The sequence below is a fragment of the Heliangelus exortis genome, chromosome 1, assembly GCF_036169615.1.
Source record: "Heliangelus exortis chromosome 1, bHelExo1.hap1, whole genome shotgun sequence".
Lineage (NCBI taxonomy): Eukaryota > Metazoa > Chordata > Aves > Apodiformes > Trochilidae > Heliangelus > Heliangelus exortis.
This window is the reverse complement of record NC_092422.1, coordinates 64,970,561-64,996,647: the sequence shown is the minus strand read 5'-3', so window position 1 is coordinate 64,996,647 and position 26,087 is coordinate 64,970,561. Positions and strand designations below refer to the sequence as shown.

The 26,087-nt window shown below is 40.2% G+C and overlaps 1 protein-coding gene across 2 annotated transcripts in view; it reads left to right on the top strand.

Moving 5' to 3' along the window:
• ATP10A (ATPase phospholipid transporting 10A (putative)) overlaps positions 1 to 26,087 on the top strand; it is a 112,199-nt gene that overhangs the window by 30,450 nt on the left and 55,662 nt on the right. For both annotated transcript variants that reach the window (XM_071746492.1, XM_071746481.1), the window contains exon 2: positions 13,512 to 13,716. In XM_071746492.1, the coding sequence (XP_071602593.1) occupies positions 13,512 to 13,716 (205 nt within the window). The remainder of the gene's footprint in view (positions 1 to 13,511; positions 13,717 to 26,087) is intronic.

The following is a 26,087-nucleotide window of genomic DNA, read 5'->3' as shown; positions in this document are numbered from 1 at the left end:
ACTGTATGTTGGAAATCAACATGTGTGTGACAGACACTTTTACCCTTGCAGAACAGAGTGGTTTTAATTTCTTTGTTGTTCTAATCAATTTGGATTTTATGAAGGAATGCTCTGTAGTCACAGAATGAATTTGGGGCTGCCTATGGCATTGCCTCTCAGATTAAGATCATGTCACTATTACTGCTTAGTCCTGTTGCTCGAAAATATGAAGGAAAACTATGTCCTGTACATAGAGTTCTCAAACAAGGTTTTGCGCCAAGAGCAATTTTTTTTCTCATCTTGAACAACAACGTCTGAAGATGCCTTCCTGGGCCCCACAAAACATTCTGCTAATTTTTATGCAGGAAAAATGAATATAAGTCTGAACATGTCAAGTAAACTTATTTGTTTGGATTTCACTTAAAAAAATATTACAATATTTAGTTAAACCCTGAAGAATTTATATATTTGTCTCACACCACTCTCTTCCTCTAATACCACATCTCAAATAGCAGAGTAGGTCAGGGATTTCTTAAGGTGTCAGTGGTGTGTGGCTTTTGCCTCCATAGACAGACTAAGCTGTAGGCAGTACATAAGCCAGCAGCCTGCTGATGATGTGACATGCTGTATGTTAGAAGACTGAATTTCTGTCCTAGTGACACAAGTAACTCTTGACATATGTTTACAGAAGAAATGGATTGTTCTGAGGATAGTCAGGAAAGCATTTTCAGAATGCGTATGATACGTTTACAAAGCAGCTCTGTCTAAATTAGTACCTGTAGATGGAGTATTATTTTCCTTTTGATGACTAAGACCCATATCACAGCTGGATTGCAACTGAGACTTTCAGTTTTAGTTTTACAAGCTGGGGTGTCTTCCTTACAAAGTATTCTCCTCACAGTTAACTGCAATGTAATGTGTGGAAAAGTGTTTTGTTCATAAGAAGAGTGATTAAAAAAAGATACATACACCTCAATCAAGGGGTGACAAGAAAGAAGATCACCATCTACAGAGGTGGAACAAAAGCTAGATAAGAGAAGTGCTTTGAAGAGGACTCTTCTTTCAACAGGACGTAGGGAGGAGGAGCCACTAGGTTCAAAGACAGTAATTGCTGAGGTCAGAGAAGGAAGGTCATAAGAAGGATGGAGGCAGGTACTGGAAACGAGTGGCTTGATACAATTTTGGCATTAGGGATAGAAAGAAAGGCATGCATTTAAGATATGGTAATTTTTTATGATGAGGAACAAAGGAGTGAAAAATGACCCTCAGTTGTGATTTTGAGTAATAGAGATATGTAAATGGTTATGTAAAAGGGAGAGAAAAAAGTCTTCAAAGTAAGTTTAAGAACTGGAGTTAGATTGTGTTAAAATTCAGCTAATTTGAAGTCCTGTGTTCTCTCTAAAAAAACTGCAATTCTTCTCATGGGACAAGGGTTACCAGTATGGTAACAAATCACAAAAATAGATTATATGATCTTCTAATAGCTTAATAATCTAGAATCAGTTAGAATCAATACAGAGGTTCAAGTAAAATTCCAACAAAGTTTCTAAACTAAATTGTGTACGTGCACATGGAGATAGAGAGGTACTTTTTTGGTACTTAATATCACGAAAGAAGTAGCGTTCTTCCCCCTTCCTGATTACCCAGCAGAGTCATATTATACCTGCTCAATATAATTTGATTTTCCCTGTTCCTAAGAGAAGTGGCTGGCAACTTACTCTTTCAATGGGATGAACCAGCTTCCTTCGTGAAACACACATGATGTGGGCAGCAGCTCGACATGATCCCGGAGAGCTCCAAAGAACCTCCTTCATAAGACCAACATCTGTAGGATCCAAGATGATTGACTTTGGTCAGTATTTTTCCATGATAGCCACAATGCAGGTTAGGCAGTTTTTGGCAACCTTCAGAGTGTGCCCACGTTCTGAGCAGAAAGGGGTTTCAGGTATGTTCTGCAAACAGAGTTTCAGGTACTGTCAGGGGGTGCCTCATCGCCCCAAATCCCTGTGTTTGCACTAGGATGAAAAGGTCCCAGATTGGAGCTCACTGCTCCAGTTGGCAAGATCAGAAAGTGCTGGTTGGTATCAGCCTGCTGCACGTGCTATGGAAACAAGAACAACCTTAGGCCAACCTCTCTTGTTTTGTAACTAGAACAAGGACAGTGGTGACTGATGTTGATGTTGCAGTGTGGCTCAGTGAACACAGGGGTCTGCACCACCACACTAGTAAACTGGAAAGAGTCTGTCAAAATTTATATTGATGATGTATTGCCCTTTTTATTGGTGGTAGTTCAGTAGTTGTGGAGAAGTGGCAAAGATGACTTGCTTTCTTCCAGAGCTCCTTAATTACAAATCTTTTGAGTAACCATGTCAACAGATTAAGATGTGCTGTCTGTGTTAGCTGACTATCTTATAATTCCACTCATGTGACTACAATTCATACTAATTTTGATTGTAGATTAGTGAGATGGGAAAGGAGTACATTTGTGAAAGGAAAAGTCTTATTCTAGCTTTGTGTTTTATATTAAACTGTACTCACAGACTGACTTCAGTTAAGTCTGGAATATTAATGAGTTGAAGACCAACATCTTTAATTCAGGGGAAACAACAGATAGTGTGAAAACATGGGCTGTCCGTATAGACAAAATGACATGGAAAATATTAAATTAATTATTATCCTGAATTTTTCATAGGTAGGTACCAACTGTAGTCAAATTGTTGAATCTGAACTGCTCAAATGTTACTAAAGACATCCTATATTTCCTTTAAATAGTAGAATTTTGCATTTCGTGGTTCTCACTTCTTCAATATGGTTCTCTATTATTTACTCTCATCAAGGATTTTGAACATAAAATTTGCATCCATAGACATACTTGTTTTGACTCAAACCTTCAAAGATTGATATCACTGCATATGATTTGCATTGAGTTTGGTCTTCTAATTCTCCTCTGATAGAAGTGTGGAACATTTCTATATTCTGAATTTCTGTAAAACAGCCTTATATGAGGCTGAATTCAAACTGAATCAGGACCTAGAGCTCAGCACACTGAGGGTTACACACATCCTGGTTTCAGTCTAACTCAGGATCCAACCCAGTGTGTGCACTCTGTCATGAATATTGGCAAGTGCTGCCAAGTCCCAGTTTAGATACAGCCCTATCAGTCTTCATTAAGAAAGCATTCTTGAGAAACACCTTGTTATAAACTTATACCAGAATGTTAGAGCTTTTCATCTTGTTTTGAGAACAATATCGTAAGTTAAAAATCTCTTAAGATACAGCCCGAGGCTGTTTGCCTTTCCCCACATTAATATTCTTGTCTTGCTGGGGCAAGCAGTGATCCAGAAATGTAAAAACAGGCTGCATAACCTATGAGAATGGCTAAATATAGACAAATTGGCTACATATAGCCTAGGATAAGTCACTGTGTTTAAAACTTCAACTGTGTATTTCATATCAGCCCTAACTACAAGTTAAGGCCTGTTCTCTTGCCAGCTATGTGGAAAAATTAGGATTCTTCTTAGCTGTAATGCCGTCTACTGCTCCTTCACTCTTGGGAACATCCTGACGCTGGAGATAGATGTTTATGTTTCACATCAAGGAGTCCTTGGGGATTTATACTGATACTGCTCCTCACAAAGTGAGATCTAAGTTGAAAATGTCAGGCAGTTCTTCCACTCTGGCTATCAGGACAAGCACTGGAGAGAGCACTGCAGCAACCTCTGGCTCTTCCATGTTTGGTGCAGTTACTGGTGACACACAAGTCTCTCCTGAGAGGCCTCATAGCACTTGGGTTTAAAAATCTGTGTGGAGAAATAGTGATAAGATATCATAGTAAGGACTAAAAAAAGGCCTTAAGTAAAAATACATTTATGTTCATATTTAAGGTCCTTAACTGATTCTTCCGTTCCTCCAGATGAAGAAGAAATTTCTCAGAACCCAGTTACCCTGAAATTTCTGACCTCTTTTCTGAAGGGCCATAGCCATCTAGTAAGACGTAAGTGTGATGGAGCATGAGCAAAGGAAGTGTTATCTCAGACCACAGGGAGTTTGTATCATCAGGGCACAGTCATACCAGTGACAGAGCTCTAGAAGCAGCGTACAGCATCTGATCAACAAAAGTTGGCCAGATGCTACTGTGAAACACATTTTGGGCAGGTTTTGAATATTCTGGGGCCTCTTATTCACAAGTCAGCATTCAGTGTAAGGCCAGTGTTTGTGCACAAATCCAGCCAAACCTTTCTTCCATGACCATCAGAGAAGCCCACAGATGCGTCCAGTTTGCTTTGTCTCCTAGCCAGCAGGAACTTCCAGAGTGTGTCTTGAGTGTGCCTGAGCTTCAGGTTTCCCTATTTCTGCAATCTAAAAAGAATGCATGTCCTCAGACAGAGAGGAAAGTAATTCCTTAGTAACTCTAGAGTTAAAATTCATAAGAATTGACAGATGAGTACAACGGAACATGCTTATAGTATCCTTGCAGATCAGTAATCCACATATTACACAGAAAGAACTAGGAACATCTTCTGCAACTTTATAGTAGCATCGAACTTGGTTTTCTGCAAGATGTTTTCAGTAATATTGCATCCAAAATTCAAATATTACATGCAAGGTCTTTTTTCTGTTTTGTTTTTGGGGTTTTTTGGGTTTCGTTTGTTGGTTTTTTTGTTGTTGTGTTTTGTTTTAAAATCATCCCCAGCTCTTTAAGCTGTTTACTTTTTTATTGCACTTGAAGTAACAAGATCTTGTGTATGGGCTCAAGCTAATAATTTCTGGAATAGCAGATAGAAGAAAATTAGAAGCATCATTTGGTTGTTAAAACTAAAAGTTTTGCACTTGTATTTGGATAGGTAAATGTCCTTAACATGAACTTCAAATTGTCCAGACAAGAGCAGATGAGAACATGCAGATGAGAAGGATGTCATGGGTGGAAGTTCCCCAGACAAGAACAGAAATGGAAGGAAAATGCAAAACTTTATTATTTTCAGGAGGAACTGGAGAAGATTGAACACTTATACCTCAATCTGAGATGTTGATTTTCCTTTTAAATATGAAAGTGGTGAATTATTAATATCCTTTTCACTAATTGTCTTGTTAACATAAAATAGATAACTATGTTAACTTCTGGAGTGTTTTTGTATGGTGATTAGGTAACGTGAGCTTCAGAGCTTTAAAGGAGTTGTATTTGTCTGACATAGTTTGGTGGAGAAACATAACTCCCCAAACTGAGTATCAGTGAACAGCTCCATCGAGGCCATGTACTTAATTAGCAGGAAATACCTTTCGTGGTAAAAATTGTTTCGGCTGTTAGATGCTTAGCTAAAAAAAAAAAATAAAAAAGATTTTTCAAAATTCAGGAAGCACCTCTCTTTACAAATGGCTTTTTGTGTATACATGGTGAATATATTAATACATTTTTATGGCCTGGGTTAGTCATTTCTGATAGCAAAGTAGGCAGGTGTGTGGAACTAGAAGAATAAGAGGAAAAACATTTCCATTGAAGTGCCTGAACCTGTTAAACAATGGGATTTCCCTCATTAACTCTACAGAGTCATGCTAACTTTACCTTTTAAAAAGTACTGTTCAGAGATGAAGAGCTCCCTTGAAATGGTCACCTAATGATTATACTGGCTTAAATGCAGTGGAAGAGCACCAAATGGAGGATTTAGTCCACCAAATTTATATGTCTAGCTTGCATCTGAATTTTAGGCACTTGTCTTAAGTTTTCTTGAGTGTCTTCATGCTATTAATTACTGCTTTAGAGGACAAGGAACCTGAAAGATTTCTACCTAGAGCTCATATCTTACCAAAATTTGGTACATAAGATCCCTGTTGAAAGAGTTCCTGCTTATTCTTTGATTGTTTAGAAAACAGAGGCAGATACAGGAGATTTGTTTCATTATCTATCTATAATTTCAGTAGCTTTCCTTTAGGCAGGAGATGGTTTCTTCTTCAATGATTGCACAAGCTCAGCTGATTCTTTTTGCACTGGACTGGAACAACACTGCAATGTAAATATTCAATCTTAATACCTGTGATGGTCCTGAAATTCAGGATGAGAACCTTACCTGGCTGTGGTAGCAGTCTCCTTTCCATCTTTTTTTACTCTGAGTAGCAGTAAGAAATGCTGTCAAAGTGCAAAGATTGTGTTTTGTGATGCTCAGGAAGAAGACATTTGAAGATGAGTGCCTGTTGCATTACTTTGTTCAGAAGAGAAGTTTTCATATATCACATTATCAAAAGCTTTGTGGCTTTAGTATGGAGGTGCCTGGCTGGTGGGCTTTAATGTCTATAGGACTGGATGCAAATTACATCCAGGCCATTCTTCCACTTCTTCCACCCTTTGTGTGCTAACCATTTTAGGAAGCCTCAATACTAGGCATTACTTGTCTATTCTGCTAAATATAACCAATATAACCAATATAAATATAACCAATATCTCACCTAATATATCTGTTTACTGGAAAAGTTACAGGAGTTTATAAGCATTTTTGGCAATAAACATAGGAGTGCTAAGAATCATACTGATTAATAGTGGATGTCTCTCTGAAACAATTTTAGAGTGTTAAAATCGTGGTCTGGAAGACAACTTTTTCTTTCTTCTGTTTGTGTAAATTTTCATTACATGTTCTGTTTTTATGGTTTATGTTGTTATCGCAACAAGTTTCTTGGCTGAAAAATCATTTATTCCGAGTAGTAAATGTTTCATTATAGTGAACAATAGTGAGGTTTCTTTCAACATGGTGTATACTGCAGAGAACACTGCCAAGAGAAGTTAAATTATTACTTCCACATTATAAACCTGAGGTTTCTTGGGTACATTTTTTCGTAGGATGTTTGACTTGTAACAGAAAAATTAGCAGTTTTCAGAAAGTGTGAATTTAATTAAAAGGCATCTTTATGCCTTGTCATTTTACACATACTTGTTTCTACCAACTGCAGCGTACGTTTGCACTTGCTAATAATAAAAAAAGGTCCATGAAAACAAAAAAACTTTTTAGTGCCCTTAAAATAATGTGAAGATTAAGCGGTCTATTTAGAAACTTTGGTCGTGGAGAGACTTTGTTCTGTTCAATGTTTCTCAAGAACACAGTCTGTTAATCTGTTTTGTCTGATTAACATCAGATTCAGAGCCTCTTCATGATTTATTTGCACAGAAACAGATGTTATCGTTTGGGGTGGAATGGAGACATATTCTAGGCATTATGTAACCTGCTTTGGCCTTAACTTGCGCTGCATGTTTTTCCTTCGTTCTGCCACAACATTTGCAATTGTACCCATGCGGTGCTCAGTGCGTTCCCATAGATATTTAGCATGTTCAGACTTTGTGTAGGATATGCCTTGGTCTAATAGGTAGCTCTTTTTTTAAAAAAGTCAGGGATCTGTGACACCTGTAGTTTTCAAATCACACTTGTTAGTGGTTATAACACAGTTGGTTTTCTGAGTGTGTTTCAGTGTTGTCCACCAGCTCTGCTTTTGTAGCCTGTGATGAATGATGAAAAAAATCTGCTTGCCACTTAGGTGTCAACAGAGTGCTATGGGTTCAGTTAGTGGGAAGCCCCACGCCCTATTTGCAGGAGTGTCAGGAGGAGAGGTAGAGGGTTGAAGGCAAGGGCACCAGTGACGGAAAGAAATGAGGATTTCAGAAAACTGTATGGAGGGCCTGTGAAGGACCCATTGAGAAACAGGCTGGAGCCTCCATTAAGAGAGTTTGGCCTCTGGGACTACTGTGCTTGAGTTAAATTTTAAGGTTATCTTGCTGGAGTTGGTGCTCTTCTTGTTCCCTACCCATTAGCCTCAATTTTTAATTTTTTTGTTGGCTCGGTCTTAACCAGGACACTTGGTACAGCAATTGTAGCCAGCTGACTTCAAAGTATTTTGAGTCACTGTGGGCAGAGATGTACCTGATATGTTCTTTAGTGCTACCCCACTCTATTTCTAACTCCTCAGGTGGAAAGTAAGGACCTGGCAGACATCAAGAGCAGCTCCAAAGTATACCTTGTACATAAGAACACTTTGACCTGTCTGTTGTGGAGGCTTTTCCTCTTCCACAGACGTAATTTCTTGCTGTGCTGCTTTTCAAGTCTAGTGGTTCAATGATCAACCTCAGCTGGCAGGGAAAGCAAAGGATTCTGATTTCCTTTGAAGTGAAGACAATTGTTACTTCAAAAGCAGCTCAGCGGATGGGCTTGGACTGGGAAACAACACTTCATTTGGATGTTTTGAGAGAACCTCTGGGTTTCAGCTGCAACCTGGGTAGGGTTTGCTATGTGAGCTGGACTGAAAGCTCCAAAAGGTGCAGGAGAACATCCTCTACCTGTTGTTAAATGTGTTTTACAAGTCCTGGTGATAGGGGGCTATGTTGGGACTAAATAAGACAGTGTTACAAATGCCCTAACCATTGACTGGAATTGGTGGGGCAAATCTGTGTTAGCCTTTCCTACTCATTTTTTGTCAGTGGAGAAGGTAAGGAAGCAAATGATTTCCTAGTAGTCCCATCTTCTCAATTTAACATAAAAATTTCTAGTATGCAGGCCTTGCACAAGTGGAACAGATTACAGCTCCACGACCTTCACATTTCCAAGCAGTACTGCTTGTGATATTTTCCCCAGACATTAAAAAAAAAAAAAAAAAATAGAGAGAGAGAGAGAGAGAGAAGGAAGATTCCTTTTATATTTTATGTATGTGTAGTATTTTAATCTTCCTTGAAGTACAACTATTTTGAATAATTCCTACTATACCAAAAACATTTTAAAGCTATTCATAAGAAGGAAACAATTATTTCTACACTGTTACAGGGCATGATCAGCATGGTTGATGGGAAAAGTAAATGTAATTTCTAAGTTTCTGAGTTTCTAAATCTACAACTGAAATTTAAATTAAAAAAAAAAGTAAATATATTTTGGTTTGGTTTTGGTATTAACCACAGCTAACTCAAATATGGCACAAATCTGCAGCTTAGTCTGTTTCAAAACAGAGCATAGGTCAAAGATATGTAGCAGGTAGAGTAATGCAAATTCTTCATTGCAAGTAAAGTAATTTTCTCTATGTTCATACACTTGCTGGGGCTTCGGACTCCCTTGGGCACTTGAAAGTGGATGTGCTGAGATAATCACACTTCATTGTTGCAAAAGAGCATCAGCCTCTGGAGGATTCTGACTACTGCCAAGGCCACAGTTGCTGTTGGCTGGCAGTATTCATGTTGGTGCAGCTGTGGCCATGACTGTGGGTTTAAACCACAGTTGACAAATACAGTGTTTTCGTGCAAAGGAGTTGATAAAGATAAGGTTGTGTGCAAGAGGCTCAATAGTTTTAATATGAGGCCAAAACAACATGTTACAGTAGCTGGGCAGAACTGTCTGAAATTAATCATTCATCATGGAGAGTACCAACAGTATCAGTTCTTGTTGTAGAATTGAAGTGGTTCATGATACCATATTGATTTGGAAAACTTTTACCTAATTCTCCAGATTTGGAAGATAAGAATTAGTATCTTTGACCTGTTCCTGTGGTTCATCGTAATTTTGGCTTCTTGAAGCATCAGCCTATGGTTTCTTATAGGTACTAAAATGTATCTTGAGGCTTGTGATAAGCAAGGGCATGTAGAACCAGACTTGTGGGGTGTAACCTTCATGCCTAAATACCCATAGCAGGGCTTCCTGCAACCGTGGGGGAGGGATGGACCTCCAGCTGAGATGCTGCATACCAGCCCAGTGTTCCTGCCACAATTCTTTGAGCCCTTTGACAAAATATCTCAGGAGGTTGTGTGATGTTTACTAAAACTTGCAAAAAGCTGTTGTTGTAGAGTCCCTTGCAAGCAGATCCTGAAACCCTGTGCTGAGACTGCAGAGGACTGTCATCCACCACACAGCAGTGACAGAGTCACAACAAAGCAAGAATAAATGGCAGGGTCCCATAGAACTAGCCCAAGGCATCTGTGTTTGAAACACTGATTTATCAGCTGTGTAATTATAAAAGGAAAGACAGCAAAATACAGTTATTTTAGGATATTAAAGACCAGAGAACGGAAGACCTTTAAGAAGCACCTGTCAGGTGTATTGAGAGAGGAGACACTGGCAGGAAAAAATTGTACTGACTGTTGGATGAGTAAAGACACTGCTGCATTTTGTTGATGTTCTGTAAGAGTACATAGTGTGTGGTGTCCATTACCCAAATGCCTGCAGGTGCAACAAGGTGGTCCCTGGGATCTGTTATCCATTCCAGTCCCAGGTGTTAAAATGTTGGAGTCCTCCAAACCTCACCATTACTGTGAAGAGCTCAAGCGGAGCATTTGCTTAAATGTTAGGTTTGTTCTGATGCTGGAAAGTGTACTGAACCATTTGAAAACAACACTAAGCATGTAATGATGCATATATTCTGAAGAGGGTCTGGAAAAATATTGTCTGTGAGGACATACTGGAGAAAAACTGCACGAATCCCTCAACTTCAAATAAAATTTAAATCAAGCATTTTTGTTTGTCACACCTTGCAAACACAAAGGAGAACTCAACATTTTAAAGACAGAATTTTTCTTGTAAGAACTGTGGCATTCCTAATTCTCATGTAATCATATAATTTGTTAAATTTATTGGCATAATATACCAGCAAGAATAAACATTTAGTAGATGATACAAAACTTGGATGACAAAGTCCTGTCTCTACAGAAATCAATAAAGAAATTGTAACTGTATCAATAGGATCACATGGTGGTTTTGTACTGGGTAGAGGTTGGGCAGTTGTCTCAAGATAATCTAACCTGCATGTTCAGAACAGCAGGCTGAACATGTCAAAGGAAGGCTCCCAAAGGATCAATGTATTTGTAGTGCATCTATAACCACCCCATCTAAAGACATTTTCATTCCTTACTCTGTGGGGAGTTCTTGCAGTGACCATTAAGTGGCCACAATGAGAAAAGGCTGAGTTCAAGGCTGTGTTAGAAGACATAAAGCTATCCTGACCAAGGAGGATTAGGAAGTATATTTCCATGTGGACTGTAATTTTCCATCCACTATTTGACCTTGTTAGCAAAGAGCTGGATCAAGTAGAATTCTGGGCTAAATTGTTCCTGTGAGTCTGATGAAAGGGAATTTGCCCCAGGGACATCTTCACTAGATGAGGTTGCTCATAAGCCCCATCCAACCTGTCCATGAACACTTCCAATAGTGGGGTTCTACAACTTCTCTAAGTGATCTTCCAGTGTCCCACCATTATCATAAAAAAAATCTCTTCCTTATGATTCACCTAAATCTACCTTCTTTCAGTTTAACACTGTTAGCCATGGTAAAAATTCTCTCTGTCTTTCTTATATCCCCCCTTTATATAGTGAAAAGCTGCAATAACATATCCTGCAGCCTTCTCTTCTCCAGGCTGAACAGCTTCATTTATCCCAGCAGAGCCATTTGGCCTTGTGTTGCTCAATATCCACCCTTCCTGCCACAGTGTATATAATTGTGGCAGTTGCTAAGCATGTGAGAGATGAGGAAATGCTAAAATAGCAGTGCTTTTAAAACAATAGAACTTAAATGAAAAAATTGTAGCACTTATAGCATAGCATCGGACTACTTGCTATTTTTATCCTGATCATACTTCTATACTTCCACTCTTTGTACATGCATTTGAACATCACCCAGTTTCACAGTTACATGAAAAGGGTGAAGTGCAATGACCAGATATGAAGGGATCTGGAATTACAGGTTGCACAGTTAACAAACCATTCTGATCTGTGGTGCTGTGACTTGTACTGCATTATGACACTCTGGGTTTCAAAGCAATTTATACTCATTAGCAGAAAAATTTAAAAGGTTTCAGCCCACGTGTGAAGGGAATGGAATGGCTAGTTTCATCACAGTGTATCCCTGTCTTTGTTAGACTATCATGTTTTACACTTGGCTCTTACTAATCCTTTTCAGGCTTTATGAAAAATAGAAACCACAGCCAAAAGTTTCATTCCTCCCTGTATAAACTGGATGTTAGGACAGGGCTATAATGAAATTCTGGGAGGTAAAACCTGGTCTGACACATCCTTGTTGTGCTACTTGGCATGTTATTATCTAGGACTTAGCCTAAACACACACAAAAAAAGCCAATTAAGTTACTAATTCCTTTAATGCTGGTGAAGGCAGGACAAGAATGAATTATGCATGGCATGACTTCCAGTAACTCCAAAGTAACAACATTGGCAGGACCTGCATGCTTCCACTGGGTTACAAATCTGTTCACGTTACTACTTTTGTGTTTTAAAATAACACACTTTAACAAATATAAAATAGGTTCCACCACAGCCCACTCCCCATGAGAATGCCATTCTGCCAGTGAAAGTGCTGTCACGGAGTCTGTCTTTGGTGACAGTGACAGTGTCAGTGCTGACAGCCACTTCAGTACTCACACAGCAAAAGGCCTTCTGACAGCTTAGAAAAGTACCAGAGTAGCAGCTTCCCCTTTTCAGGAGGTATTTTACCAATGGCTGCTTTAAAATTAATTTCTTTCAAAAGTATAATAGAAAAAAGACATTTACACAACTGCCAAGGAAGTATGTGGGTCTGTGCATGTCATGAAAGTAAAATGAACCTTGAAGTTTACTGAGAATTAGTTAAGCAATCACCTGTTCCTTTTTCTTCATCCTCTCAAGAGAAAGCTAAAATATTTTTAAAAACACCAAACTATCATGACCCTTAAGACTAGAGAGGTTTGGTGGCTGTACCTAAATGAACGACATACACTTTAGTGTTTTAGGTGAGTTAGTCTTAGAATTGACAAAGAAATTAGACACCAAAATAAATGGTTCTCAGAGTAAGGAAGCAGAAGTTAGCTTTGTAGCAGACAACACTGTGGCTAGGATGGAATTACTGCAGCAGTACTTTGTAGAACTGACACTGTCGTTTCCCAGTAGAGCAGCTGGGACTGCACTTTTCCAGATTACACATCCTTGCAGTTCAAGGTTTAGTAATGAATTGTGGAAATTCCTTTCCATGATGGACTTTTGGCTCCTTCATCCAACAATCAGATGCAGCATTATACCAAGTTTGTCCCTGTTGGACAAAGCTCTCCAAGGGTGCATCAGAGAAGGATGCGTGATGGAGGATGTTCCAAAACTTTGTCTATCAGGTGTCCTGTGCCCAAGGCTGTTCTCAGTTCTCCTCTTGCCCCTCTGTCCTGCAAGTCTGAAACTCGTTTCACCTGGTGCAGACAGTTTCCCCCTCCCCTTCATGGAGTCAGATGCACGGCTCAGAGTCTAACAGGAAGGGAAGGTGAGCATGTGAAGCCCTTGCTTGCCCTGCTTAGCCAGGTCTGTCATCCACACATGCTCCTCTGGGATGTAAAGAGCACCTTGAGAACTAAAACCCGGTTCTGAATCTGTGGGAAGTGGCTTCCTGGCAATCTGCTGAGCCTTTTCCCAGCATAACTTGAAAGCACCTGAGAACCTTCCAAAGGCATTACACTCCTGTTAAAATCAAACCAGATCTTATCAGACGCACCCAGTCTGTGCATCTTTTATATATATGACCCATAAATGTGCTTGTTTTTTTTCTTTTTTCCAGGAATGAGAAGAAATATATAAGCAGATACTGGAAAGAAGTTGAAGTTGGAGACTTTGTGCAGCTTCGCTGTAATGAAATTATTCCTGCTGACATACTGCTGCTCTCCTCAAGTGATCCTGATGGGCTGTGTCATATAGAAACAGCTAACCTGGACGGTGAAACCAACTTAAAGCAAAGACAGGTGGTGAGGAGTTTCTTAGAGCTGGTAAGTCACCATTCCTAACTCTTACTTAATATAAGAATTTGTTTTGGGTAAGTTAGCTGTTCACCAGTCCTCTTCGCACCAGGGAAATCTGCTTGTTCTAGCAGCACTAATTAATTATTGCTATGATTGTCATTAAAATAGTAGCACTTGACAAGAGCAGACCTCATCATAGTCTCACAAGTCTTACCATAACTTTCACCTGAATTTGAATAGGAATTATTTGGGGCAATCGTGTGTGGGTGAAAAACATTAGGGGTTTCTAATGGTTTCTATTGTAGCTTGATTTTTTGAAAATGTATTTTAATTGCACAGTGAGAAAATATTTGGCTATAAACAACTACTTTTCCTGCCTGCACACCAGATCAGTTTCAATTAGGAATTTTGCCTGAAACTGTATTGCAGAATATCCCTCCAGCACTTGAAGCATTAAAGCTTCTAAGATTTAGAGGCAGCATGCATGCATTCTGGAGGTATCTGCACTGAAAATCTGTTTTACTGCGCTCTCACTGTGCTTATCTCTCCCCAGCAGCACTATTTTGAAATAAAACAAAAACCAGATCCGTTGCTGTCGGCAGAATTAGAGGAAATTACCTGAAGTTTTACTTGCTTTAACAATCTTATTGAAATAGTGTTTATTTGTATTCTGTCCTCTCTCATCTCTCTTTCCAGCTAACCCCAGTTTCCTGTATTTTGTCAGGAGAAAAAACAAATTATTTTCTAGAACTCAGCTGCATCTTTTTTCCTAGCAGCGCTTTTCATTTGGGAGATTTTGCAAACAATGGGCTCTACTGCCCTTAGCAAAGGTAACTACAGAAGCCTGTAGCTGTATTCAGGTAGATCAGTATTAATGAAGTTGCAATCCAACTGACAAGATAAAAAATCAATGTGCCTTCCAAATAATTCTTTATGGCAGACAGAACCTTTCTCTGAATAGCTTATAAAAATATGAGATAAAGTCTTGTTTAATCATGAGTGATTTCCACATAGAATTTAGGCATGACAGGGCAGCTACAGCCATGGCAAGAAGTTTAATCAGCTACATGCCAAATGTTTCAAAAACTCTTGTTTCAAAGAAGCTAATTGAATTGCTTCTCAAACATCCCATCCTGTTCCCACTGAGAGGGTAAATCTCTCCCAGTGGACTGAGCTCCAGGGAGGTATTCAGATGATGTGTCCCAGTTTTTTACCAGTATAGACTTCCTACATGACCTCAGGCATGTTGTGTAAGACAAAAACTATGGTTTCCATGTATGCTTTTGTGTTTGTGGGTACAGCTGTAAGCTAAGGGCACATCCCAGTTCAGTCTCAAAGGAAGACATGGGAAAGCACCAGTTCCTCCAATCATCCACAGGAGATGGTTGGATTTCTGTGATCCAAGACCATCTGACACACAAGAGGAAGTGTTGGTAAACACAGTGAAAGGAACTGATGGGTCTAAGTAAAGTTCATCACAGGACTGGCTTTGAAGAGCCTTACTGCCCCAGAACACCTTATACTTTGTCAAGATCCTCAGCTTCCTTGCCGAAGAGTTGTGGTTCAGCACTAGGAGTGTGATTCCTGGAAGCTGGTGGGCTGAGAGGAGACCATCTGACCCTACAGAGTCCCCTGCTCCTGGGATCACTGACACTTAGATACATGCCTGGAGCCACCAGTAGTGAAGTCACTCTTCTGTCTGTAACCAGTGAACACATGTATACATTAATACAGCAGGAGAACCAGGAGGGAGTACCCTTACAATCTTGTGTTTGGCATACTCATTGGGGTTTCAATAGTTGATCCAAACCAGGAAGCTGAAGACATCAGGTCTGGGTTTTGTACAGTTTGGTAAGAGCCATAACTAGACTTAGACTGTTGGAAGTAAGTAGCAGTGCCATTTCCTCCTCAAAAACACTATTCCTCCTCAAAAACACTGAACTGGGCCCCATTATGCTTCCATAGGGGTGAGGAAACAGGGCCTGCCTGTGGAAGCAAAATTAGGTGCATGTGCCAGGCAGCTCAGCACATCAGGGTGTACATGGCATGGCTTGCTCAGCATACCCTGCTTCACTGAGGAAAGCAGTCATCATATTGATACTCACAGTCAGTCTTGTAGATGCTTACAAAGACCTGTACTCCAAAATCTGTGGGTAGGTAACTTTTAAAAACAAAGTTTAGGTCACAGAAATGTCTAACTACAACAGCAGTGGTGTCCAGAATAAATTGTCAGGTGTTAAACTGGGGTCAATGACAGAAAGCTCATTCATTTCAATGAAAACAGGACTGGGCCCCCAGAAGTCAAGTATTGAAAGAGAACTTGTAAGAAAACCACATATGACCACCTCCTCTCTCTTAAAATAGCTAAGAAAGCAGGAAATACCTGAGCCCAGGGTTCCTACATCAACTAAGTTGAAGGCAAAGTGCATACCTGCAAGTACCAAGTCCTCAGCAGCTGCAGCATCATAGAGCCTGTCTGTAACAGCATCTCATAAGTTATCCAGCAGAATACTTTACATCCTCATTAAAGTCCTGATCAAAACCTGTCTGAGCACCCTGTTCATTCATGCAGCAGCATGAACTTCCTCACTTCCATACTAGCAGAGATAGGCTCTTACTGGTTCTTGAAAGTGCTGCCCTGATGAAAGACACTGAGCAGTGGGGTAGGGAGATCCATGAATAGTAAGCCCACAACCAAGCTTCATGGAATAGGAAGGTGACACCCATTTTTGAAGGGAAGCTCAGTTTCTCTTTGTGTATGTCTTAAGTTGCCACAACTGGAGAGGACTTACTGCTAGATCTCATAAAATACTTCGGAACACCAAAATTTTCTTGCATCAAATGCTGATCATCCTTTTAGCAAATCTCAGAGGCATTTGTTCCCAAATCTTTTATAGGACCTGCGTCCCAAATTGTACTCAGCAGAATAACTCTCATTTATGTTTGTAGCTCTTTGGTTCTGTGTCACTCTGCAGCCTTGTTGTTCAAGCAGGAAAGCAAACAAATTATGTACTCCTGACCCTCTCTTTCCCACACTGCTAAACTCTTTCCCCACTCCCATTATAGAATGATGTGCCTGGTCATGTGGCTCCTCATAGGACAAGAAACACAGATTTTCTGGAAACGTCTTAAAATATCATCTGCCCATAGCTTTCTTTGAATAATTTCTCTGTAGCACTGTCTCAAGCATTTAGAAGAAGCAGTTACAAAGCTTAGCATTTTTTTTTACCGTATGAACCTGCTAGCTTCCAAGCATGTGACTGTGAAGCAGGTCAGTGAAGGATACCTATTTCTATCCACATCACTCTGCGGGGCATGGGAAAGGAGTAAGAATGGAGGTAGAACAGTTGTTTTAGGCCACTTTAAGCTTTCCTTATTCCATCCCCGCCTTCTGCTCACCCATGAAATTTACATTCCCACAGGATAAACAGAGCTACTTGCTGTAAAGAGCCTGGTTGAAAGTTGTTTTAGAGTTGCTGAAGTGCAGCACTGTCTCCAAATGCCTTCTCCACAGCCAGAGGCCATCAAGCCCAGTGCTGTTGCCCAGGTTAGAGATATTCTCTGGAAGGGCAGACTTTTTGCCAGCATCCTCTGAGGGATCTTTGTGTGTCTGTCTTCAGCATTAACAGCATATAAGGTCCATAGCCTCAGAAAGTAAAAAGTCTTACAGTTTCCTTATTCCAAACCTATTTGCTCAGAAAAGTACCATCTGATCTCTCTTTAGCCTAACGCTTGAAGCAGCAATAAGCAATTATAGAAGCTGTTCTGTATCCTTGTCTCCAGTGGTTTTTTAGGCATTATTATACTTTAAACATATGCCCAGAAGATGAAGAAAGATCAGCATTTGTAGGCTTGGATTGAACCTATCTGCTTGTGACTTCCAAGAAACTGTTTTGTTTTATAGTGCACTTCACCAGAAATGCTCGTTATTTTAGTGCTGCTTTGATTTGTCTGAGTGATTTGTAGCAGACTGGGAACATAGTTCTTGCTAGCTTTGTGTGTTTGTTAAAAAAGTGATCTGGGACAAACCTGTACTTTCTGTACTGTTTTACTCCCTATTGTTACACAAGCTGTGAGAAGAGTCACTGATACTCTTCTGTGACTTGTGTGTCCAGAAATACCTGTTTAGATGTATACCTTGTTGTTTGTACACTCAAAATAGTCAAAAAAAAGGAAAACCACTCAGTGAGGTTAAAAAAAGAACCAAAAAAACCTGACAGGATATTCTGTAAAGGCCTTGACATTTTTTCTTCAGAGACTTTAAATACTGTGGTCTTGCTATTTGGCTCCTACAGTGACAGGATGTGTTAGAAATGTTTAAAATAATCAGAAATGTAGTTCTGCATGCTCTTTTTTGAAAGCCAAAAGGGTAGTGGACTCTCTTCACACTGAAACACTGGTCATGTCCGTGTATGCAGCATGACATGCTGGCAAGTGCAGCTGAGAGATAGCACGATGAATCCCTCTGTGACTGATCCAGTGGTGTTAACAGTGACCAGTAAGCATCCCTTGGAAAAAAACCTATAGTGTTTCCTGGCATTCCACCAGTCTCCTTCTAGTTTCTAACCCAGCCAAGTCCCAGCAGCCATTTCTGGTGTGCTGTATCTAATAGGAGACGCAGTAGGCAGGAGGAATCAATGTGTTTTCTGTGCTGCTCCCCAGGCTGCTGTGCCACCACACCCTCTGGAGTTGCTCATGGAATGTTTTCCGTCCATCTGGGACGTTGTGTCAGCCTCACTTCAGAGAGCGGATAAGCAGATACAGCTTGGGCTGCAAAAGCTCAAAACGCCCTTTCAGGTTTCACAAACTTGATTTAGGATATTTTGATAGTGTGAATCTAGACTCACGGAAAACATTTACAGTTTCTTGCTGCCTTCTAGTACAAAACAAACAAAATACTCCACTATTTTTACTCAGTGTGCCTTTCAGCAAAATCCACAAAGACTTGCTGTGGATTCTGGAGCAGCTTAAGTTTTATTAACCACTGGCCATGTCCTGGATGTTTATATGGAAAGCTGCAGTTCTGCTGAAAGCTGAGCTAAATCTAGCCACTGCCATCCCCTGTGAGAAGGTGCATGTATTCCTGGTGAGCTGGTGGGGCTTGGGGATGGATTATTTTTTTCCTTTGCATTTTCTCCAAGGAGTAGGCCATTGTTCATAACAAGCTTGTGCTAGCGTGATGAAACAGGTTTAGATAAGTCTTGCAAATGACTTTGTGGCTGCTTATCTGTCTAAAAGCACATCTGAATTTGGTGTCTGCCTGTTTGAGAGGATTCATTTGCATGCAGACTAAAACCAAAATAACTCATCAGTCTGATTCCCTTACAAGTCAGTATGTGAACCCTTCTGGAATATGTATGAACTCAGACCATGTGCTTACTGCGGGCACATTTGCTCATCTGTCCCAGCCTGGAAGCAGGGCTGAATTGACAAAACCAGCTTTCATTCCAGCTCTACCTGTTTTTGCACAATCCTGGAAGCATACAGCAGGATTAATACAAACAGTACCACAGCTCCCTGTTCCAAGCATTAAGTTAGTTATACCCATCTCTTTCTTTCCCTGTGAGGGAAACTAGGCCAGGAGAGAAGACAAGACTGCTTTCTAGAAGGGCTGCACTGTCAGCCTGACTGTGGTGGCTTCAGGCTGCTCTGTGAGGTGCTTTGAGAAGAGCAACTCATGCTAATTGCATGAAAGCAGCTTACCAAGGCAGCCTTGATATCTCAGACTTGGAGTTCCTTTTGCATTCAGTTTTCCTCCCTCCAAAACAAACAAATAAATAAATAAAAATTTAAAAGAGAGAGGAAAAAAAACCTTTTTCAAATTATGATTTCTTGTGCAGCCATCTGCATTGGATCAAGTAGTCCAATTTGAGAGAACAGCTGAAGTTCACCAATATGATTTTCAGGCAGACTGGTTTTCAATTCACCTGCTTAACATGAGCTTCTTATCTCTAAGAGGCTGATTGAGTCTTGTAAAGCCACACAAGAATGGGCACAGATACGTTCTCCCTGTGACTCCTTGTCCCACTGATATCCTCAGGCTACACCATCCACCTGAAATTAGTGGGAATTGTACACTATTATAATCAAATAGATGTGAACTGCTTAGCATACTCAGTGTTGGTTAGATTGTAAGTACTATAACAGGGTAGAATCAGGTCACAAGAACAGTGAATGTCTTGGGGAGGGGAGGAGATTATCCTTTGTGATTTTCTTTTTTGCAGTATTTTGGGAAGGTTCACATGTATAGGAAAAGTGGCTCGAAAATTCCAGATACACACATGTTAAAACAGCAGATTAGTGCTCCATCCCACACGTTGCCAAAATTAGATTTCCCTGAGGGAAAAGAGAGTTAAAAAAAATAACCAAACGAGCAAAAGAAAACAATGCTTTTTCCCAATACACTACCAGAATATTATTAAATTAAAACTAAATTTTTTCTGTTTTACAGTTTAGCTGAAAATTTTAGTAAAATGAATCTTGTAAGACATGTTTTTCAGTGCAAAATGCAAACGTGTCACACCAGGAGGTCCTCTGTCTGAGGTCATCCCCTGATCATTCAGTAGATTTCTTTGAGGAGGGCTGAATCTCTATGAAAAGCTCTTCACATGTATTGGTATCTTTATTTCAGAAGCTACCTGTGTGGAAACTGTGGATATGTCAGTGAAAGAGGAAGCAACTGCTGTCTATTCTAAAAAAGAAACAAATGCATAGCAGCTTTATAGAGAATGGCCTGATGTAGAGCAGTGCCTGAGTCAGTGCTGTGACAACTCTTGTGTGAGATAAAAGTAGTAAATGAAGGCTGAGAATAATTTTTCACTCTGCCATTTTACCATGGTGTTTAGTCAGCAGCCTCAGCCTCAGGGGCAGAAGTAGTTGAAAATAAAAAAATCAAGAACGATGTTTCACTTCCTCCTTGGTCAGCTTTGAGCAAGGTTATTGTGTCTTTCTAGTTTCCATTGTGCAGGTGTCCAGGCCACAAGTTTGACTGTCAAGAGAACTTCATGAGAGGGACAAAGTATTTGAATAACTGTAAGAGAAAATTTTGGATATCTTAACCTAAGCACTGGGGGGCAGGCAGGGAGGGGAAAGACTTGAGTTCTTAAGAGTGCTGGGTACTTAATATTTACCATTGGCATCATCTAGTTTTGTGTTTAAATATAGATTAAAGGGGCTAAATTGATTACTCTTAAACTTTTAATGTCTTGGCATTGACATTGACCTCCCACTTTCCAGCACTGGTGGAACAATGGTAAAGCTGTATCAGGAAATATATTATGTCAGTGCTTATGCTGCATCTGACCTCTAGAGAGGTGGGATATTTTATTCTCTTTATTGGTAATCATATATCTCTCAGTTCTTCTGTTTCTCTGAAAAAGCACTAGAAAATGAGAGACCATTTTAGCTTCACAGAGAAAGTAACTGCTATACTGCTTTTCTGTTATAGAGAAATACACATATACATTTAAAGCAATTTGAGATTTCCCAAATTTTTAATTTTTTTTTTCATGACTTCTCTGATCTCCTAGAGGTTATTTCTGTAACTGTTTATTCCTTAGCCATACATTGACCTCTTAACTGGGAACAGGAAATAATCTGGAATACTTGTTCTCAGAAATGAGATTTTCTAATTAGAAATCCCGATGCTGAGATTTTTGAGCTGGAAACAGGTCACACTCTGCTTGTCTCTGATATCACAACCACAGCTGGCAGTATCAGTGTTTAGGAAAGAATGGAAACGCTTTCTTTCCAGAGCAGGAGGGTTCACAGTATTAAGCCATGTGTAATAAGCCCCAGTGATGATAGTATGATCTCAGTTTGGAAGCACTGGTGGAGAAGGGGTCTGGTCTTCTGCTAGAAAAGGCAAAGTAACACAATGAGGAACTCCTGCATCCAGGATTTGAACCCTGATCCCACTTCTCTTTTTCTCTACCTACTACCCTCCAAGTCTTCTACACATTTTAGTACTGATAACACCACGGAGGCCAGTAGAAATTTGCATTGAAGTGTTGCTTGCATGGGAAGTGGCTGGCCATATGTTTCAAAATAGTTATTTCAATAAACTCATGAAAATTTTCATTCTTTGGTTGTGCCCAGGTTCATACTTTCAAGCTCTGCAATGACTGTGGTGGTCAGATGCTTTACATATTTGTATGTACTTGTGAGAGAAAGCTATGATAGTGTGGAAGGTACAGGAGTGGAAGAAACACTGTTCAAACAAAACTATAGTGGTAATACTTCATTTGGTTTAACCAATTCCATTTGGAATTAAAAACATCAGTAATGTGTGGAGATTTTTAGACAGCCATGCTAATTCACTTGTTCAGCTTTCTTAATGACAGAGTAATGAACTGTTCTACATCAAAGCATGGAACACAGCATTTTGGTTTCAAAGAGGAAGAGAACTTGATGTTTGACATACAGCATGAAATCATGTATAAATTTTCATGAGCGTTTTGGCAGGCTATTCAACTTTTCCAAGCTTTTTTGCATGTTATATTTTTGCTTATTGATATACCTGATACAAAAACATGTCCCCATATGGCTAAGCAAATCCATATACCTTTATAGCAGTGTGGCATGTCTGACTAAGATCACAGGGATCTGATTTACAGGCTGCTGCAGTGTAATAGGAAAGGATAAAAATGGCTTTGTCCTGCTGCTAGCTATAGAGGTGGGTCATATCAGCTATTGAGCAACAAAAAGCAAATGGATTAGCTTCTGCTTCTCCACAGTTGTTTAAGCAATCTCTTTGTAAGGTTGCAGAATAGGTAACTGCTCAAGACATGGAAGAAAAATTACACAAACTATTTTATTCTATTATGTTCTTCTTTTTGGTCTTACTGCTGACATTTGTTCTCATTGGTTGCACTTCCACATCTCACATTTCTTGAATGGTTACACTAATTAGTATTTGCGTAAGAATCACTGAGTGGTTTGGATTGGAAGGGACCTTTAAAGATCACCTAGTCCCAGCCCTTTGTTGTGGGCAGGGATATCTTTCTCTAGATAAGGTTGCTCAAAGCCCTGTCTAATCTATGACCTTCAGTGATAGGGCACCCACAGGTTCTGTGGGCAACCTGTTCCTGTGTCTTTCCAGTGTTATAGTAAAAAATTAATCCTTACAGCAAATCTAAATCTACTCTCAGTTTAAAACTGTTAACCCTTGTCTTGTCACTGCAGGTGCAGACTCTTTCTTTCTTATAAGCCCCTTTTATATATTGAAAGGCTGCTAAGGTCTTCCCAGAGCTTCCTCCAGGCTGAACCTCATCTCTCTCAACTTTTCTTTGCAGGAGAGCTCCATCCCTCTGACCATTTTAGTGACCCTCCTCTGAACCTGCTCATACAAGTCCATGCTTTTCTAGTACTGAAGACCCTAGAGCTGGATGCAGCTCCATTTGGTACTCCAGGTGGGGTCTCACCAAAGCAGAGTAGAGGTGGAGAATTCCCTCCCCTGATCTGCTGGCCACACTTCTTGTTATGCAGCCCAGTATATGATTTGCTTTCTGGGCTACAAGCACACATTGCCAGCACATGGCCATTTTCATATCTCTCTTTTCTCACAAGGCTGCTCACAATCCATTCATACCCCCATTTGTACTGATACTGGGGATAGTCCTGACCCAGGTGCAGGACCATGCACTTAAGCTTGTTGAACTTCATGAGGTTCACATGAGTCCACTCCTTAAGCCTGTCAAGGTCCCTCTGGATAGCATCCCTTCCCTCAAGCACATCAACAGCACCACTCAGCTTGGTGTCCTCTGCAAATTTGCTGAGGGTGCACACAATCCCACTTCTTATGTCACAGGTGAAGATGTTAAAATAGTATTGGTCCCAGTATGGGACCTTGAGAGACACCACTCATTACTGGTTTTCACTTGGACATCAAGCCACTGACTGTAACTCTTTGGACGAAGCCATCCAGCCAGTTCCTTGTCCATCTAACAGTACATCCATCAAACCCATATTTTGTGGCAAGAATGCTGTGGAGAAATCTGTCAAAGGTTCTTGCTGGAGTCCAGGTATATGACATCTGTCCAGGGGAGGAGCAAGCTGGTGAGGGAAGGCTGCACTAGAGTGCAGAAAGCTGCTGATTACTGAGGAGAATATCATGCAAGAACTTTTTAACCATTGTGCATATACTGAAGCTGAACAGAGAAGCAGACTTCAATCTCTACCTGTATACATGTTTGTCCCCCTCAGCTCATTTCCAAGCTCTGCTGCCCAGTTTTGGAACTGGCAAGGCTGTTGTGAATTTCTTTTCATAAGATCTATGTAGTCAGCTGATGTCTTTAAAAATGTCTTTGGATCTTTGAGTTTTTGAAATAGTTTTTCAGTTTGCTACTGGAGCCATTATCATGTTGATTGAAAAGGAACTTGTTCAGTAAAATAATAGTAGGTGAGAACAGACAGACCAGAGAGTGAAGTTCTTCCTCAAAGTGCTCTGCAGCCATTCCAGCTTCCCCCATGTACTGTGCATGTCAACCACAGTCCCGCTGCCCTCAGACTGACTTAATCTTCACAGCCACCCCTCCACGGGGCTATGAGGGAAGTACATAAACAGGTGGGATTCAGGACAGAAGATGCACTCCTAATTCCTTGCTAGGAGCAAGTAGTAGGGCAGGCATGCAGTAGTGAACATCAGTACAAGATAGAATTCCAGGTGAAAATGACAGCCCAATGTCCAGCTCGGAGAGTTTTCATTTGGTTATAGAACTGCCTTGTGCTGAAAACACTTGTGGAAAGTCTCAGAAACCTTTGATAGTGCTGATATGAATGCTGCCCTGTAGTAGTTGGAATAAAAGGTGTCTTTTCGTTAGGACTGTTTCTTTCTACTCTGGGCTCTCCTGTAGCTGGCAGGGGCCGAAGTCTCTGAGTTCCTTGTGCGGTTGCTGTATTTTTCAGGTTTCACTCACATCCTAGAAACGTTTCTTAAACATAAAGCCTTGCAAGGTAAAGCTGCTTTTATCCAGATTACCCATCTTCATGTTGAGATTGGCTTATCAAGCTTTGGCATGTTATTTGTCCCCTGACACTACAGCCACTATGGTTAGGTTTTACCATTCATAAGGAAAAGCTTTTATTACCAACAACTTTCCTGTCAGCACTCTAGTGTTCTGTTTTATATTTGTGAAATGATGTAAGAGAGGTGCTTGGCATTTCCCTCTTTGTGTTGAAGGGTCTTTGTCCTTCCCATTCCCATTTCTTCTGGCAGAATTTCATCCCACATGAGGTCAGACTGGCCATCAGCCCAGACTAGAGCAGGAGTAGGCCAAGGTACATTCAGAAGCTGACCAGAGGCATTGTGCTACTAAATTAAAAGGACTGTGCTGTACTTCTGCCACCAGCCAAGTGAAATTTCTTCCTCCAATTATGAAATGCAGCAGAAAGATTGCTAGAAATCTCTCCAGAAGGAGGGAAAAGCACTGGAGAGTGGGAAAGGGTACCTCTTAGCAAGTCTGTGAGCATGAAGTGAAAAGCTTCTGGAGGAGCAGCATGGGTTGTACAGTTTTGTGAGCCATTGAGAGGCTAGGTCTGTGTTTTAGTGGACATGCTGAGCTAATACTGAGGTTAATTCTTACAGACTATGAACCAATTTATTTCAGTGACTGACTTTTGGGACAAGCAGATAGCACTTTCTTAGTTGTCCAGATCTGGGTCTGTATTTCATCCTTGACAAGTTCCCTTGTCATTCACCAGCACTATGATACTTGGTGAACTGGTTCACTCACACCACTGTACCTTTCAGTGTGTTGCTAAGACTGGCCATTATCCCAATGAATATTAGAACTTGCACATGTCTATTTCCAGCATTGTTGGCATTATTTTGATACTTTTGCCCCATTGCTAAGGAACAGCAGGTTCTTCATCTCGCTGTTGTAAAATTCTTGAGGTTTTCCTAGGCATCGCAAACAACACGTTATGTTTCCTGCATGATGGATATTGCACTGTTCCCTCCAAATAATTTGTACAAAGGAGAAATCTTCTACTTAGATCAGCCAGAGGAAGGTCATGCTCCTAACAGGTATTTGGCTTGCTCAGCTCTTCCATTGTTTCTGAATACTGAACATCTCTGTTCCATTTAAACAAAAATATTGAAATTGAAAAAAACCCAATTATAGTAGTAGCTGTCAATGTGGAAAACAAAGATATTAAATTCTGATGTACAGCTGGATCTGTTTAGTTCCTACATAGCATAGATCAAACTGTTTCTTCATTTTCTTGTGAATTAGAGGCACAGATAAATTCTGCCAGGGAGACTAATGTGGTTTAGACATTAAAACATTTCACTCTTTCAGTATATAAGCAGTCTGCATGCTTTGAATACATAAAATCAATATGTAATTCCAGTTGCACATTAATAAAAGGTCAAATTAATTTTATATGGTAAATGCAAA